The sequence below is a fragment of the Eschscholzia californica genome, unplaced genomic scaffold, assembly GCF_041429995.1.
Source record: "Eschscholzia californica isolate CP2 unplaced genomic scaffold, dmEscCali1.0.p SCAF_2, whole genome shotgun sequence".
NCBI classification, from domain to species: Eukaryota; Viridiplantae; Streptophyta; class Magnoliopsida; order Ranunculales; family Papaveraceae; genus Eschscholzia; species Eschscholzia californica.
In genome coordinates, this window is record NW_028238309.1 from 56,588,248 (window position 1) to 56,601,330 (window position 13,083).

A 13,083-nucleotide genomic window follows, 5' to 3' on the forward strand; every position below is an offset into this window, starting at 1 on the left:
AATGCCCATGAAAAGTTTCTTCTTCCCTTCTAAAAAGTTATTTATTATTAGAACAAAGAAAAAGAGGAATCCGGCGAAGGGTCTTCCCTTCGCCGGAGAAGCCAACTTGAAGATTTACTCAAGAAAACGGTTATTTTTCTAGAGAGAGGACTCTAGTTGGTTTTCAATTTACTCGAGAGGTATTTCTTAGAGATAGTAGTCTGAATGGAATTTCGTAGAGAAGGAGAGATTTAGGCATGGGGTGACTAAACTTAACTGACGTTCAAACTCAATGTGTGAAATTCAAATCTTTCAATGCCATTCTAATGGCGCGAAATTTAAAATCACCAAAAAATTGAATCCACATTTTTTCCCGCGAACCGAATTTGAAATTACGCCACGCTGGCAATCCGCGTGAAACTTGTAAAAATCAGAAAATCTATATAAACCACCGGAACCTCTCACTTCTTTTTAACCTAAAAAATTTTAGTTCTCATCCATATTCTCAGAGTTCACAGTTCCCTTGAAGGTTCAACAATTAGGGTTTAGTTTTTCATTTGTTTTTCAATAAGATCAAAATCTCAGAATGAGTTCTACAGCAACAACAAAGGGTGGTCGTGGAAAACCTAAATCATCCAAATCGGTTTCAAGATCTTCAAAAGCTGGTCTTCAATTTCCTGTAGGAAGAATCGCTAGGTTTCTCAAAGCTGGAAGATACTCTCAGCGTGTCGGTGCTGGTGCTCCAGTTTATCTCTCTGCTGTTCTTGAATACCTTGCCGCTGAGGTCTGTCTAATCCCTCAATCTCTATTTTCTCTCACTAAATATGTGATTTTTCATCATTTTGGTGGTAAATTTTGTGATTTTTGATTGATTTTTTTTTGGGGTGGATTAGGTTTTGGAATTGGCAGGAAATGCAGCAAGAGACAACAAGAAGACCAGAATAATTCCAAGGCACATTCAACTAGCAGTGAGGAACGATGAGGAAGTAAGCAAGCTATTGGGATCTGTTACAATTGCTAATGGAGGGGTTTTGCCTAACATTCATCAGAATCTGTTGCCCAAGAAAGTTGGTAAAGGAAAGGGTGAAATTGGATCTGCTTCACAAGAATTTTAGGGTTTCCACCATTTTAATTTGCTCTCACTCCCATCGTTTTTTGGTGTAATATGAATCTTTCAGCACATGTGACATTTTTAGGTTTTAGGTTCTAGGTTCGTTTTAGTTTGAATATGGGAAGGGTATTCTCTGTTTTACCTTCTTTTATGTAGATAATCAATGTTAGGGTTTCCTTTCTGTTCAAACTTGATAAGCTTGAAGTTAATGGAATGTTGAAATTCTATATCCCATCTGTTCACGATTTATCCCCATGATATCGTTAGTACCAAATACTCACATGTCGAAAATCATTGAAGCATCTTAAAGAACATCTTTCAAAACTTCAAAAGAATAAAGAAGGAATAAAGAATGAAATAAAAGAATGATACAATCCTTCCATTAAATCTCTTTACCATCCAAAGCATTTTCAATGGTATTAATGCAGAAACCAATGGACCTTCCCAATGCCATGGCTTCTGCAAGTTTAATTCTAGCATCGTGATGCCGATTCAAAATTAAGACAGTATTTAGAACAGCCCATTTGATCTGATTATTCATTTCTCTCTCTGTGTAACCCAATGACTTCAGTAACATCTCCAACTGTTTCACACAAGAAAGTAATCGCGAATAAGTAATCTTCCACTATCTAGGCAAGTGAATGTACTATATATATATATGTATATATGCTTTACCCTTTCAATATCGTCAAAACTTCCCTCCGAGTAACCAAATGAAAGATACTCTGCTGCTAAACCTCCAAGAGCTACACATGAGGACCTGTTCAGGTTCTGCAAGGGCAAAAGGGAAAGCGAAATTTGAAGTGATTAGAGTTTTCAACCACAACATAGGGATCTTATTATTATTATCCAATCTTGTTTTCATAATCATATTACATATAAGAGAAGATTTCTGTAGAGGAATTGTGGGTCTGGTCTAGCTTATATCAATGTTGTCGGGGCGAAACAAGGGCGAGGTAGATGAGTATAAAATTAAGGGAGAGGGGTGGTTGGGCCACTGACATTATGCACATAATAACTTAGTCCAATAGACCCTCAGACGATAATGTATTAGCATCACATACAAAATGTATTTATTTGAATGATTAAACACCAAAGTTTACTATTTCATACTAAAATAGACCTTAACGGCGTCGAAATGTTAAACAAAGCTTTTGAGAGGAGGGGGTGGGGTGGGGTAAAAGGTGCACCTTTGATTATATAGGTTTTGTAGACTAACCTAAGGGTAGATTGACCCGCGCTAACTAAAAGAAACCCGAATAAAATTGTACCAAGTGCATCTCTAACGGAGTTGCAGCCTAGCTCAGGCTAGAGTACGAGTTGGCAAAATAATGACATTGAATGAATGTGGGTTCTCACCTTAGATGATACCTGTCCACTATTATTTACCTGCATTAGACAAAACAGAAGCTCGTTCAAGTTGATCGATAACGTTGATGTTTTCTGTTCTAACAAGCTCATGATAGTTTGTCACAGTATGCAGGAATTCCTAGCTTATAAGAGCATCTCCAATGGGACACTCTTACAAACACTCTAAAAATCCTAGTTGTCAAGGGCTAATAGAGATTCTCTTTCCTAAATGTCAATATAGAGACACTCTAATTGTTGTTGGTCTCCAATGGACATCTATAAAGTGTCTATACTTAATACACATGTCCTTCTTCAATTCAATAGATAAAAAGTAGTTGAAAAGCAAGATTTTCTATTGGTTGAAAATTAAAAGTAACACTTAGAGAGTCTCAAGTAGACACTCTCATTTTAGAGTTTCTATCTCTAGACACTTTATAATAAATGTGTCCACCTCATATTAGAGTGTCTAATAAAGTGTTCCATTGGAGATGATTTTTTAACAAAAACTCCAAAAAATCTATGTGGCACTCTAAGTGTTAGAGATTGAGTGTCCCATTGGAGATGCTCTAAGTGGATTTTAGTCTTGAAAGAATCTTTTCATTTGGCGACTTTCTAATAACCTGCTTAGAAGTGGATTTTAGTCTTGAAAGAAAAAAAGGTACTTACTCTAGGAGTTGATTTCCTACTATGAATCTTTTCATTTGGCGACTTTCTAATAACCTGCAAGATATAGGAACCCACAATTGTTAATTCAAAATTATAGAAAGATCAATACAAAATTGATTTAAATTTCCCGTTTATCTCATTACATTTTACAAAGCACACTTTATATATTTAAGCAGTTCACTTCAGCACATGAACTCGAAACCTCACAACTTTAAGCAATAAACAAGATGACATAGTTAGCTATGAAAATGGTAGCACTAACGTGTGGTTATCACCATTAAGCTTCAAGCTGTAAAAAAGAAGGTAAACAAGCTGTCTCTGGATAAAGCTAAATCTAACAAACGCAAGTGAAAAATTACTATTTTTTTGTTTAGAACTTTGAACTAATATAAAAGAAGAAGAATGTACAAGCTCTAAGAAATGGCTCTAAGAGGTGAGGCAATCCTCCTAGAGAACGAGTCTAATAAAAAGCTATAGGAGGTCAAACAATCCCCTAGGGAAGCAATCCCGCTCGGTGCACAAAAATCAACAATGTTATGGTCAATGCTTCCCAAGACACCGTAAACTCCATGAGAGTTTAGAATTTTGCGCACTCCTTTCCCCTTGACCAAAGAAACAAGGTCCTTCTAGTCAAGTTTACAGTTGAAGAACTTGAGATCAGACTCCCCTTGAAGATAGGTAACTTTATTCCTAGTCGCCCAAAAACTCCACATGATGACGTGAGGTACGGCTTTTCAAATGGCTCTACCCCGATTTGGAAATTTAAAGGTTCCCCACTGCAACAGCAAATCGTTAACCGACCTGGCAAAACCCAACGAACTTCGAAGGAATTGAGAAAGAAAGCCCAAATGCCCCTAGCGGCCACAGGACAATATAGTAGGAGATGCAGTATACTTTCTGTGTTGTTCTTGCACATGGGGCAACGGTTTACCCACATCATTCCTCGGTGAGTTAGTTTATCCTTAGTCGGGATCTTCATCAAGGACGCAGTCCAAACGAGTAATTTACGGCTTAGATATGATATTAATTCCTAATTGATTAGCATAACCGACCAATAAAAAAAGAGGAGATAACAGAAACTTACACTTCTAAGAAACTCTAAGCCCACAAAGTCTACTCTTCCTCCTACCAACTCATCATTCCTCATAGATTCCAAACTTGGTACTGAGTACCCTTTTGGAAGTACTCCGAGTAAGTATGCAATCAGGAAATGACCAGCTTCATGCTGCAAAATAATACCTCAAACAATTACTTCAATGACTTAAAGTTATCAAGGTTTTGTTGTCTCAATTTGGATAGGATAGCTTCCGCCTTTCACCAACCAAAACAGATATTTTTGAGAAAAACAATATATATCTCCTGTAGCCGCCTCGGAGAGACATCTAACAGGGATGCCCGAATTCTGCTCCTAGGACTAGAACATTATATAGTAATTAGTAGCTCACAAATACACAGTTTCATTTTTGTAATATTTATTTATGTTCCATTTGTCTTCATTCGTAAGTGCACTAGTTTTATACAGTTATACTTTCTCTGGAAACATATGCAGAGGTTTCAAGCATTAAAAATAATTAGAAGAATATTGCGACTGTTAAATAACAATTTTTAATTTATGTGAACACGTGTGTTTTAACCCCATCAATTTTATTTTTAAATTTAAAATCAGGCGCGTATGACAAAGTCCGTAGGAATCAAATCTCTTGTTGCTGTAAGTTTGTTTGTTCTGCTACCAATGGAATGACATAAATCAGTCTCATTGATCCATGATTATAATATCATGGGGTTGTTCACCATTCACAGACCAACTGTGGGTCAAATTTTGAGAAGTATCTAGGGCATGGTCTTTTTCTGTAAAGTAGTGCGTTCGTTTCTGTAATGTCTAAACAACCAACATAGACAAGAAAATCACGAACCTGCCCTGAATCCCCTTCCGTCTGTAGCAACAATAGGTAGGTGAATTTCTCGATAGAAATGGATAATTATTTTTTCCCATTTTATTTTACAACAGTAATGGCCTTTTGACAACCAGGGAGCGGGTGACTTTGTAAGGTAATTAAAAACAAGGCATGTCTTACTTGCATACACATACTATGATAATCTTCAATAAGAAAATGATCCCGCGTTTTATCAAGCATCAAATTCTCCACTCTTCCTTCAGGCAGCAAAGTCTCTACTCTTTTATGCATCAAGCTCTCCAATCCTCCAAGAGATGCCTATGAGGTAATAAACTTGGTCATTTGGTTAGCATCTAATATTTTAGAGATCCGTAATTAGGCGAAGCGAAATATAAATGCATATTTAGACGCGATAATGACACAAAGCAACTCCACGAAGCAGTAGAAAGCTGATTTTTAAAGGAGCTCCCGGGTAAGAAAAGCAAATAAGTACTTCATCTAAAAGTCAAACTGGCTCAAAGTGGAACCACCACCAAACAGTAATATATAGTGTATGACTGGCACAATACTATATGATCACAAAATTCAAGCAAAAATGCCCGAAAGATGAAAATAGGTGGAAATCTCCTCTCCATATAATTACATGATTATGTTACTCGAAATTCGGAACAGTGTTGCAATTGAAGGCACAGTATCTGGTACCTGGTTACACTTCATAACAGAGTGAGTTACAGTGTAGAGATCCATATCGATCTCTGCATTACTTGAATGGACCTCTAAGTTGTATAGGTTCAAAACAATCACAAAAAAAAAAGAAAATCTATGTACAAGAAAAAGAAAGGAGATTTGAGAAAAAAAAGTTTTAAGACTGTCCATTAGAGCAATAGCAATAAGTACAATAAAAAAAAAGTTACCGACTGAAGTGCAGTAAGCTGAAGAGTTCTTTCAATTGTCTCCAGTACCGAGTTCACGAGTGGTTGAAGTGATGATATATCCATCCCATTCAGATCTAGTTCAACAAGGCTGTAGTGTCTTACAGGAACCTACAACATTAATTTATGAACGTTTGGAAAAAGGAAACCTCAATTGGTCCTGAACACCGACCCATTAGAAACTGACACTGAAATGATGCTAAAAGTATAAAATACTAGAAAAAATGAAGAAAAAAGGAAAAGTGATTGACGGCTAATTTCATTAACAAATAGCGATTTCATTGCTAATTCTAAGCATCAAACAGTAAATCAGGACAAGGAAAGATCTTATTACGAAACGGATCAATAAGTCTTGCTAAAATGTCTTACTGTATTAATGTTGGGACAAAATGGTTCTTTACTGAGAAAAGGAAGCATCACATTTTTAACGAAGTTAGTGTCAACGAGAACTGTGACAAAGCAAATAATCAAGCTAATTGGAAAGGTATTTGGCCAGTTTAGCTTCTTCTCGGTCAGATGTGAGAGGAAATTAATTCAGAAGAACCATGAGATGGATTTTGTTTAGCTCCCACTTTTCTTAGCTGGAAAAGATCGTTCTTTCTTAATCCATTCTGAAACAGTCTCCGGCAGAAAATATAATCAGACTTTGACCGAAGATTAAAAACCCAAACCCAAAAACTTATAAAGGTTTAACAACAAGAAAGTGGAGTAACAGTCTCCGGCCAGAAAATATAATCAAACTTTAACCGAAGATTAAAAACCCAAAACCCAAAACTTATAAGGGTTTAACAACAAGAAAGTGGAGTAAAAGGTGACGAATCAATCTTATACAATTGACCAGATTGGTAATTGAATCATGGTATCCCATCCTGGGCTCTTCTCCACTCAAAGGTCGTCGAATATTATTATGCAAACTGCACAGTAAAGTTTGTGAAGGGGAATCCAACACTGTCAAGAAAGCCCATGCCACTCATTATGGGTTCCATTTGTACTCTTATCTTTTATAAGAGCATCTCTCTGTTTCCACTTCTCGAAAGTTTTTTTCTTTCTACTACTTTTTGACGTTACTCCACTAATTTAGCATCTTTTGTACCAGAACAAGCAACAACATTAAATTTCTAGGGTAAACAAGAGAACTCGAAACTTCAAACCCAAACTTCCAAATTCCAAATAATGAACGATAGAAGTAAATTCGGTATACCTGTTTTGCTCCGCCGAAGCCACAAAGACCACCAGGCTTCCCTTGCAACTGCTTGACGAGTGTAAGTGCAAGTTTTGTATTCCCTTTCCTTAGCTCATTATCTACCTTTCGAAGAACTCGACGACGTAAAGAACCAGGTTCTTTCCGATCACCACAATACACCGATTTGAACATTTGAATTTCCGGCCGAAACGGAACACAGAGTCTACTATGATAAACAGGAAAAGCCATACTTTCCAGATTGAAATAAACAAAAGTACACAAAATGGAACTTAAGAATTCCTAGTCCCTAAAGTTTGGATTTTATAGTAAATACAATTCAATTTACTATCAACCATACAAGTTTCACCACAAAAAGACACAAAAGATAAACAATTGAACCACAAATATCAGCAAAATGAAAGTTGAAACCCTAGATATATCAAGTGAAAGATCAAATCAAATAGCTTTTTTCTTCTAATTCAATGCTAGTAGAATTGAGACAAAATTGTAAAAGAAACAAGATAAGATAAATGATTCTTCTTTCAAGGTATTGTATTTAAAACCTAAGAAGATAAGATTACCCTTTTCTTGATTACTTATGATGATGAAAATGAAAAAAGATAAGTTAGGTTAACTACAAATTCAAAAGAGTTGAATGTAAATCATGGGTTTTCTCTCTCTCTCTCTCTCTCTCTCTCTCTATACTTTCTCTCACTGAAAACAATCAGAACTGAAGATGGTTGTTCCTGAAGTGGGATGAATTATTTCAATTTTTTGATGGGGACAGTTTAGAATTCCTAATAAAACTTTGTTCCTTAATTAGGATGAATTATTTAGGTTCTGATTGGGACAATTTGAATTGTTTAGTTTTTAAGGGTTAGGGTTTTCATTTCCGGATTTAGAATCACTAGTTTCATACTAGACAAAATAATTTGGGGGAGTCCTGTGTAAATAGGCAGTTGGATTTTGGAGTAATTAGTGAACTTTTTAATTTTATTTTTGAGCACTATAACTTAGGTTACAACTATTTATGCCCTAAAAAAATGACCGATTTGCTATGTTTGGTGCTATAAATGTTTGTTTTTTTAACTAATTGTTAGGTCATGTTTATAAGGGCAAAGTCAACCATAGAAAAGCTTTGTAACAAAAAAAAATGTCACTAATTATTGTTGACAAAGCCAACAAACTCTTGGTTGGAGTGATAAAAAGTTTAATCTTCTACCTTACAGATCAAGAGTTCGAGGCACACCGACAATTTCATAAAAAACTATTGTTAACAAGAAAAAAAGGGGATGAAAAAGTAGTTTAAGAGATTATTTTAGAAGAAAATCATCTATAAGAAGTCATCTTGGTAAATTGATCATGTTTAAAGGGCCAAAATGGAATAAACCCCATAAACTATAGATATTCTGGGGCATCTAGGCTAAGTTGGGGGAAGTTTGGGTGGGGGCAACATAATATTGAGGTCTCAAAATCTACCAAATGCATTTTAGCTCCTAATCTTCATCTTCACCGCCACCTTTTACTAACCACCACCACCAGTAGCAATCACCTTTTGCCATGCCTCCGCACACAACCACTTTCTGCCACCCCGTTTAATTAGACCACTATCTACTAGCAGCCTAGGTACTTTTCGCCGATATATCTTCTGACAAGCTCTCTAATTATTCCTCTTTTTCTTTATCTTTATTTTCCTTTCAGAAAGTTTGGAGGAGCTAGGGAGCTAGAGAGCTAGAAAAAAGAATGAAAGGTTTTATTATTAGTTCATCATTAATGCCACTTTTAGCTTCATCGGTAGTTTCTCAAATCGAAAAAAATTGAGCATATTATTATCTGAATAAGCTTCATTTGTAGTTTCTCTCTAGAATAATTGTTACATGTATTAAAACTAATTCCGCTTTTCGTTTGACAAATTTGTTTGCCCTTTCATAGTACTACATAGACCATCTTTTGAAGACTCTTTTGATATATAACTGTACAAAATTTTGTTTCTCTTGCGTCCGTCTTTAAGGATTTTTTTTCTCTCTAAAAATCCCGTATTCTTCGTAAACCAATATAAACTATCATACTACATAATATTTGTCCGTAATAAGTTATTTTCTAGTACAACATTTTCCCCATGCGTCATTTAAAAAGGAGCACGAAAAAAAAAAGTCATTTCCACTCCGCGGACCTCCCGCATATATTTTGCCGAGAGAAGATTTCAGACACATTTATGAGTCTGAGATGGACTTTTGGTCCAAAGTCCCGAACTCTCATTGCAACAAGGAAAATGGTCTATAACGCTATTTTTGACATAGACGTTAGATTTTTCACTTTATACCAATACAACAAAAGGGAAAACATGTTGGGGTCCCTCCTTATAATAAAAGGACTCCTAGTTGGAATAGGATTTCCCTTATTCCTTGTTTGGGGAAAAAAATAGAAGTTTCTATTTTTTCAAGCCTAAAAAGGAATTCCTATTTCTTTTGGTAAACCTCCCTATTTATCATTATAAAAGGGAATGAAAGGGAAGAGATTATACACAACAACTTCCAGAACAAAGAGAAGTCAGAGAAAGAGAGATTTCTGAAGTGGTTCTTTCAAGAGAGATTGAAAGAGCAGAATATTGGTTTGAAGAAAAGAAGATTATTAATATTGTGAAGCAATTTAGTTTGTGGTTATCTTCTTCAACCTTTAGGAATCTAGGATTTGTTCAAATCCTAAGGAGTAAGAGATTTCATTTCTTTGTTTCTTTGTTCAGTTTATCCACCATAGGTTTGGTGAAGAGTTGTGTAACCCATTATTTAATTATAGTGGAAGATTTCTGGACTAGGTCCCGTGGTTTTTTACCTTCTACTTTGGAGGGGTTTTTTGCCACGTTAAATAATCTTGGTGTCTCTACTTTTACTTTCGCATCGTCCAACAAGTGGTACCAGAGCTAAGGTTGGATTTATTGTTCAGAAATATGGAAGTGAATACTAATCGAATGATTAGTTTAGATGGAGAAAACTACTTGATGTGGAAAGCAAAAATGGAAGTTTTGTTATACTGCAAAGACCTAGCTGCACCCATTGAAAATCACGGTACAAAACCGATGAAGATAGATGAAGAAGACTGGAAGGTATTAGATCGCAAGGTGTTGGATTTATTCGACAATGGGTAGAACCCAGTGTTTTTCATCATGTATCGACGGAGACTTCCGCTTATAGTCTATGGAGGAAATTAGAAGAATTGTATGATCAGAAGACAGCTGCCAAAAAGGCTTACTTGTTCAGAAAGCTAGGAAAATTACAATATAAAGAAGGAACCTCAATTGCTCAACACTTGAATGAGATGAAAAGTCTAGTAAACCAGCTTTCTGCAATGAAGTTAGTTTTGGATGATGATTTGCAGGCCTTACTTCTTCTAAATTCTTTACCAGATAGTTGGGAGACATTGGTGGTGTCTCTTAGCAATTCTGCTCCTGATGGCATAATGCGTATGAATCACGTAACAGGTAGTTTGTTGAATGAAGAAACAAGAAGGAAATCATCGTCAGACGAGTCTCATTCAGAGGCACTTGTTACAGAAAGACGGGGGAGAGGTAAAAGTAGAAAACCTCATAACCGTGATAAGTCAAGGGGGAGATCAAAACCAAAGAAAGAAGTTAGATGTTTTGGTTGTGGAAAAATGGGTCATTACAAGAGTGATTGCAGGAAACCAAAGAAGGAAAATAAAAAGGATGATGAAAAACAAGATAATGTTGCGGCAGTTGCCTCAGGTGATGACATTATCTTACTCTCAGGTTGTGGAGACACTTGCTTAAGTATGACTGAGTCAGAACCAGAAACAACATGGTTGGTTGACTCAGGTGCTTCGTATCATGCTATTCCATGTAAGGATTTCTTTAACTCTTACAGAACTGGTGACCTTGGCAAAGTCAGGATGGGAAACTTAGGTTTCTCAAAAATCGTAGGAATTGGAGAAGTGAAAATTGAGACGAGCACAGGGAGTACATTGATTCTTAAGAATGTGAGGCATATACCAGATCTTCGATATAACCTAATCTCTACCGGAGTATTAGATGATGAAGGGTACCACAGTCACTTTGGTGATGGAAAGTGGAAGCTCACAAAAGGGTCAATGGTGATAGCAAGAGGGAAGAAGTGTTGTACTTTATACAGGACTCAAGTAAAACTGTATAAAGGAGAATTGAATGCAGTTGAAAAAGATTCTTCCACTGATCTTTGGCATAGAAGACTCGGGCACATGAGCGAGAAAGGACTTCAAATCCTTGCTAAACGACAAGACTTACCGAACGTAAAAGGTATAAATTTAAACACTTGTTCTCATTGTTTAGTAGGAAAGCAACATAGAGTTTCCTTTCAAAGGAATGCATCTGAAAGAAAATCCAGTGTTTTGGAGCTTGTTTATTCTGACGTTTGTGGACCTTTAAAGGTCAAAACACTTGGTGGTGCTTTGTATTTCGTTACTTTTATAGATGATGCTTCCAGGAAAGTTTGGGCATATGCCATAAAGACCAAAGATCAGGTACTTGCAGTTTTCAAGAATTTCCACAACATGGTAGAACGGGAGACAGGAAAATCATTGAAGTGCATTCGCACTGACAATGGAGGAGAATACATCGGGTCGTTTGAAGAGTATTGCAAAACCCATGGTATTCGACATGAACAGACAGTTCCCAAAACTCCACAACAAAATGGTGTAGCAGAACGCATGAACCGCACTATTGTGGAGAGGATCAGATGTATGCTCTCAGAAGCTAAATTGCCTAAAAGCTTCTGGGGTGAGGCAATGCGTACTGCATGTTATCTGATTAATTTATCACCTTCAGCACCATTAGATGGAGATGTAGCTGAGAGAGTGTGGGCTGGGAAAGAAGTCAGTTATGAACACTTAAGGGTGTTTGGTTGCAGGGCTTTTGTGCATATACCTAAAGATCAAAAAGCAAAGCTTGATGATAAAGCCAAGCAATGCATCTTTTTAGGGTATGCAGATGAGAAATTCGGATACAGGTTATGGGATCCAGTCGATAAGAAGATTATTAGAAGTAGAGATGTGGTCTTTCTTGAAAATCAAACTATTGAGGACTTCGGGAAAGTTGAGAAGCATGAGAATCATAGTAATGATCTCATTGATCTAGATCCACATATCTCTTCTAAGGTTATGCATGATAATGCAGGTGAAGAACAAAATCATGAAGATGAAGCTCATGAAGATGTTCCTATGGGTGATGATGTTGAGCAAGGAACGGAAGTTCAACATGAACCACCAGTTGAATTGAGAAGATCGACGAGAGAGAGAGCACCATCTACCAAGTATCCTCCACACGAGTATGTGATGGTTACAGATAGTGGAGAACCACAGTGTTATGAAGAAGTCATAGATGATGAACACAAGAAGGAGTGGTTGAAAGCTACGCAAGATGAGATTGAATCATTGCATAAGAACAACACCTTTAAGCTGGTTGAAAAACCTAAGAATAAGAAAATTCTTAAAAATAAGTGAGTTTTCAAAATCAAGACCGAAGAAAGAAATTCACAACCACGGTATAAGGCACGCCTAGTGGTGAAAGGATTTGGGCAGAAGAAGGGTATTGATTTTGATGAGATTTTCTCTCTGGTGGTGAAGATGTCCTCTATACGGTTAGTATTGGGATTGGCTGCAAGTATGAACCTAGAAATTGAACAACTAGATGTCAAGACCGCTTTCCTTCATGGTGACTTGGAGGAAGATGTGTATATGGAACAACCAACAGGGTTTGAAGTTAAAGGTAAGGAACACTTGGTTTGTAAGTTAGAGAAGAGTTTATATGGGTTGAAACAAGCACCAAGACAGTGGTACAAAAAGTTTGAATCATTCATGAAGGATCAAGGGTATCACAGGACGGCTTCAGATCATTGTGTTTTCGTTCATAAATTTCCTGATGGAGATTTGATTATACTTCTACTCTATGTTGATGATATGTTGATTGTTGGTCAGGAT

At 36.5% G+C, this 13,083-nt stretch overlaps 2 protein-coding genes across 3 annotated transcripts; one reads left to right on the forward strand and one right to left on the reverse strand.

Moving 5' to 3' along the window:
• The first annotated feature begins 454 nt into the window (after nt 1-454).
• Nucleotides 455-1,318, forward strand: LOC147559337 (histone H2AX). Its single transcript, XM_086661217.1, has 2 exons — nt 455-763; nt 873-1,318. Exons 1-2 carry the CDS (start codon nt 566-568, stop codon nt 1,092-1,094), a joined length of 420 nt encoding a protein of 139 aa, XP_086517343.1. The 5' UTR covers nt 455-565; the 3' UTR covers nt 1,095-1,318.
• Nucleotides 1,319-1,443: 125 nt separating this feature from the next.
• On the reverse strand, nt 1,444-8,440 carry LOC147559338 (uncharacterized). Of its 2 annotated transcripts, none has more exons than XM_086661214.1 (8): nt 7,135-8,440; nt 5,916-6,044; nt 5,182-5,319; nt 4,191-4,331; nt 3,107-3,160; nt 2,450-2,479; nt 1,766-1,861; nt 1,444-1,673 (listed from the first exon to the last, which is right to left on the reverse strand). In XM_086661214.1, exons 1-8 carry the CDS (start codon nt 7,363-7,365, stop codon nt 1,473-1,475), a joined length of 1,020 nt encoding a protein of 339 aa, XP_086517340.1. In that variant the 5' UTR covers nt 7,366-8,440; the 3' UTR covers nt 1,444-1,472. The 2 variants fall into 2 exon arrangements, with proteins under 2 accessions (XP_086517340.1, XP_086517341.1); XM_086661215.1 differs by having other exon boundaries at nt 5,704-6,044; nt 7,135-7,829.
• Nucleotides 8,441-13,083: the final 4,643 nt, after the last annotated feature.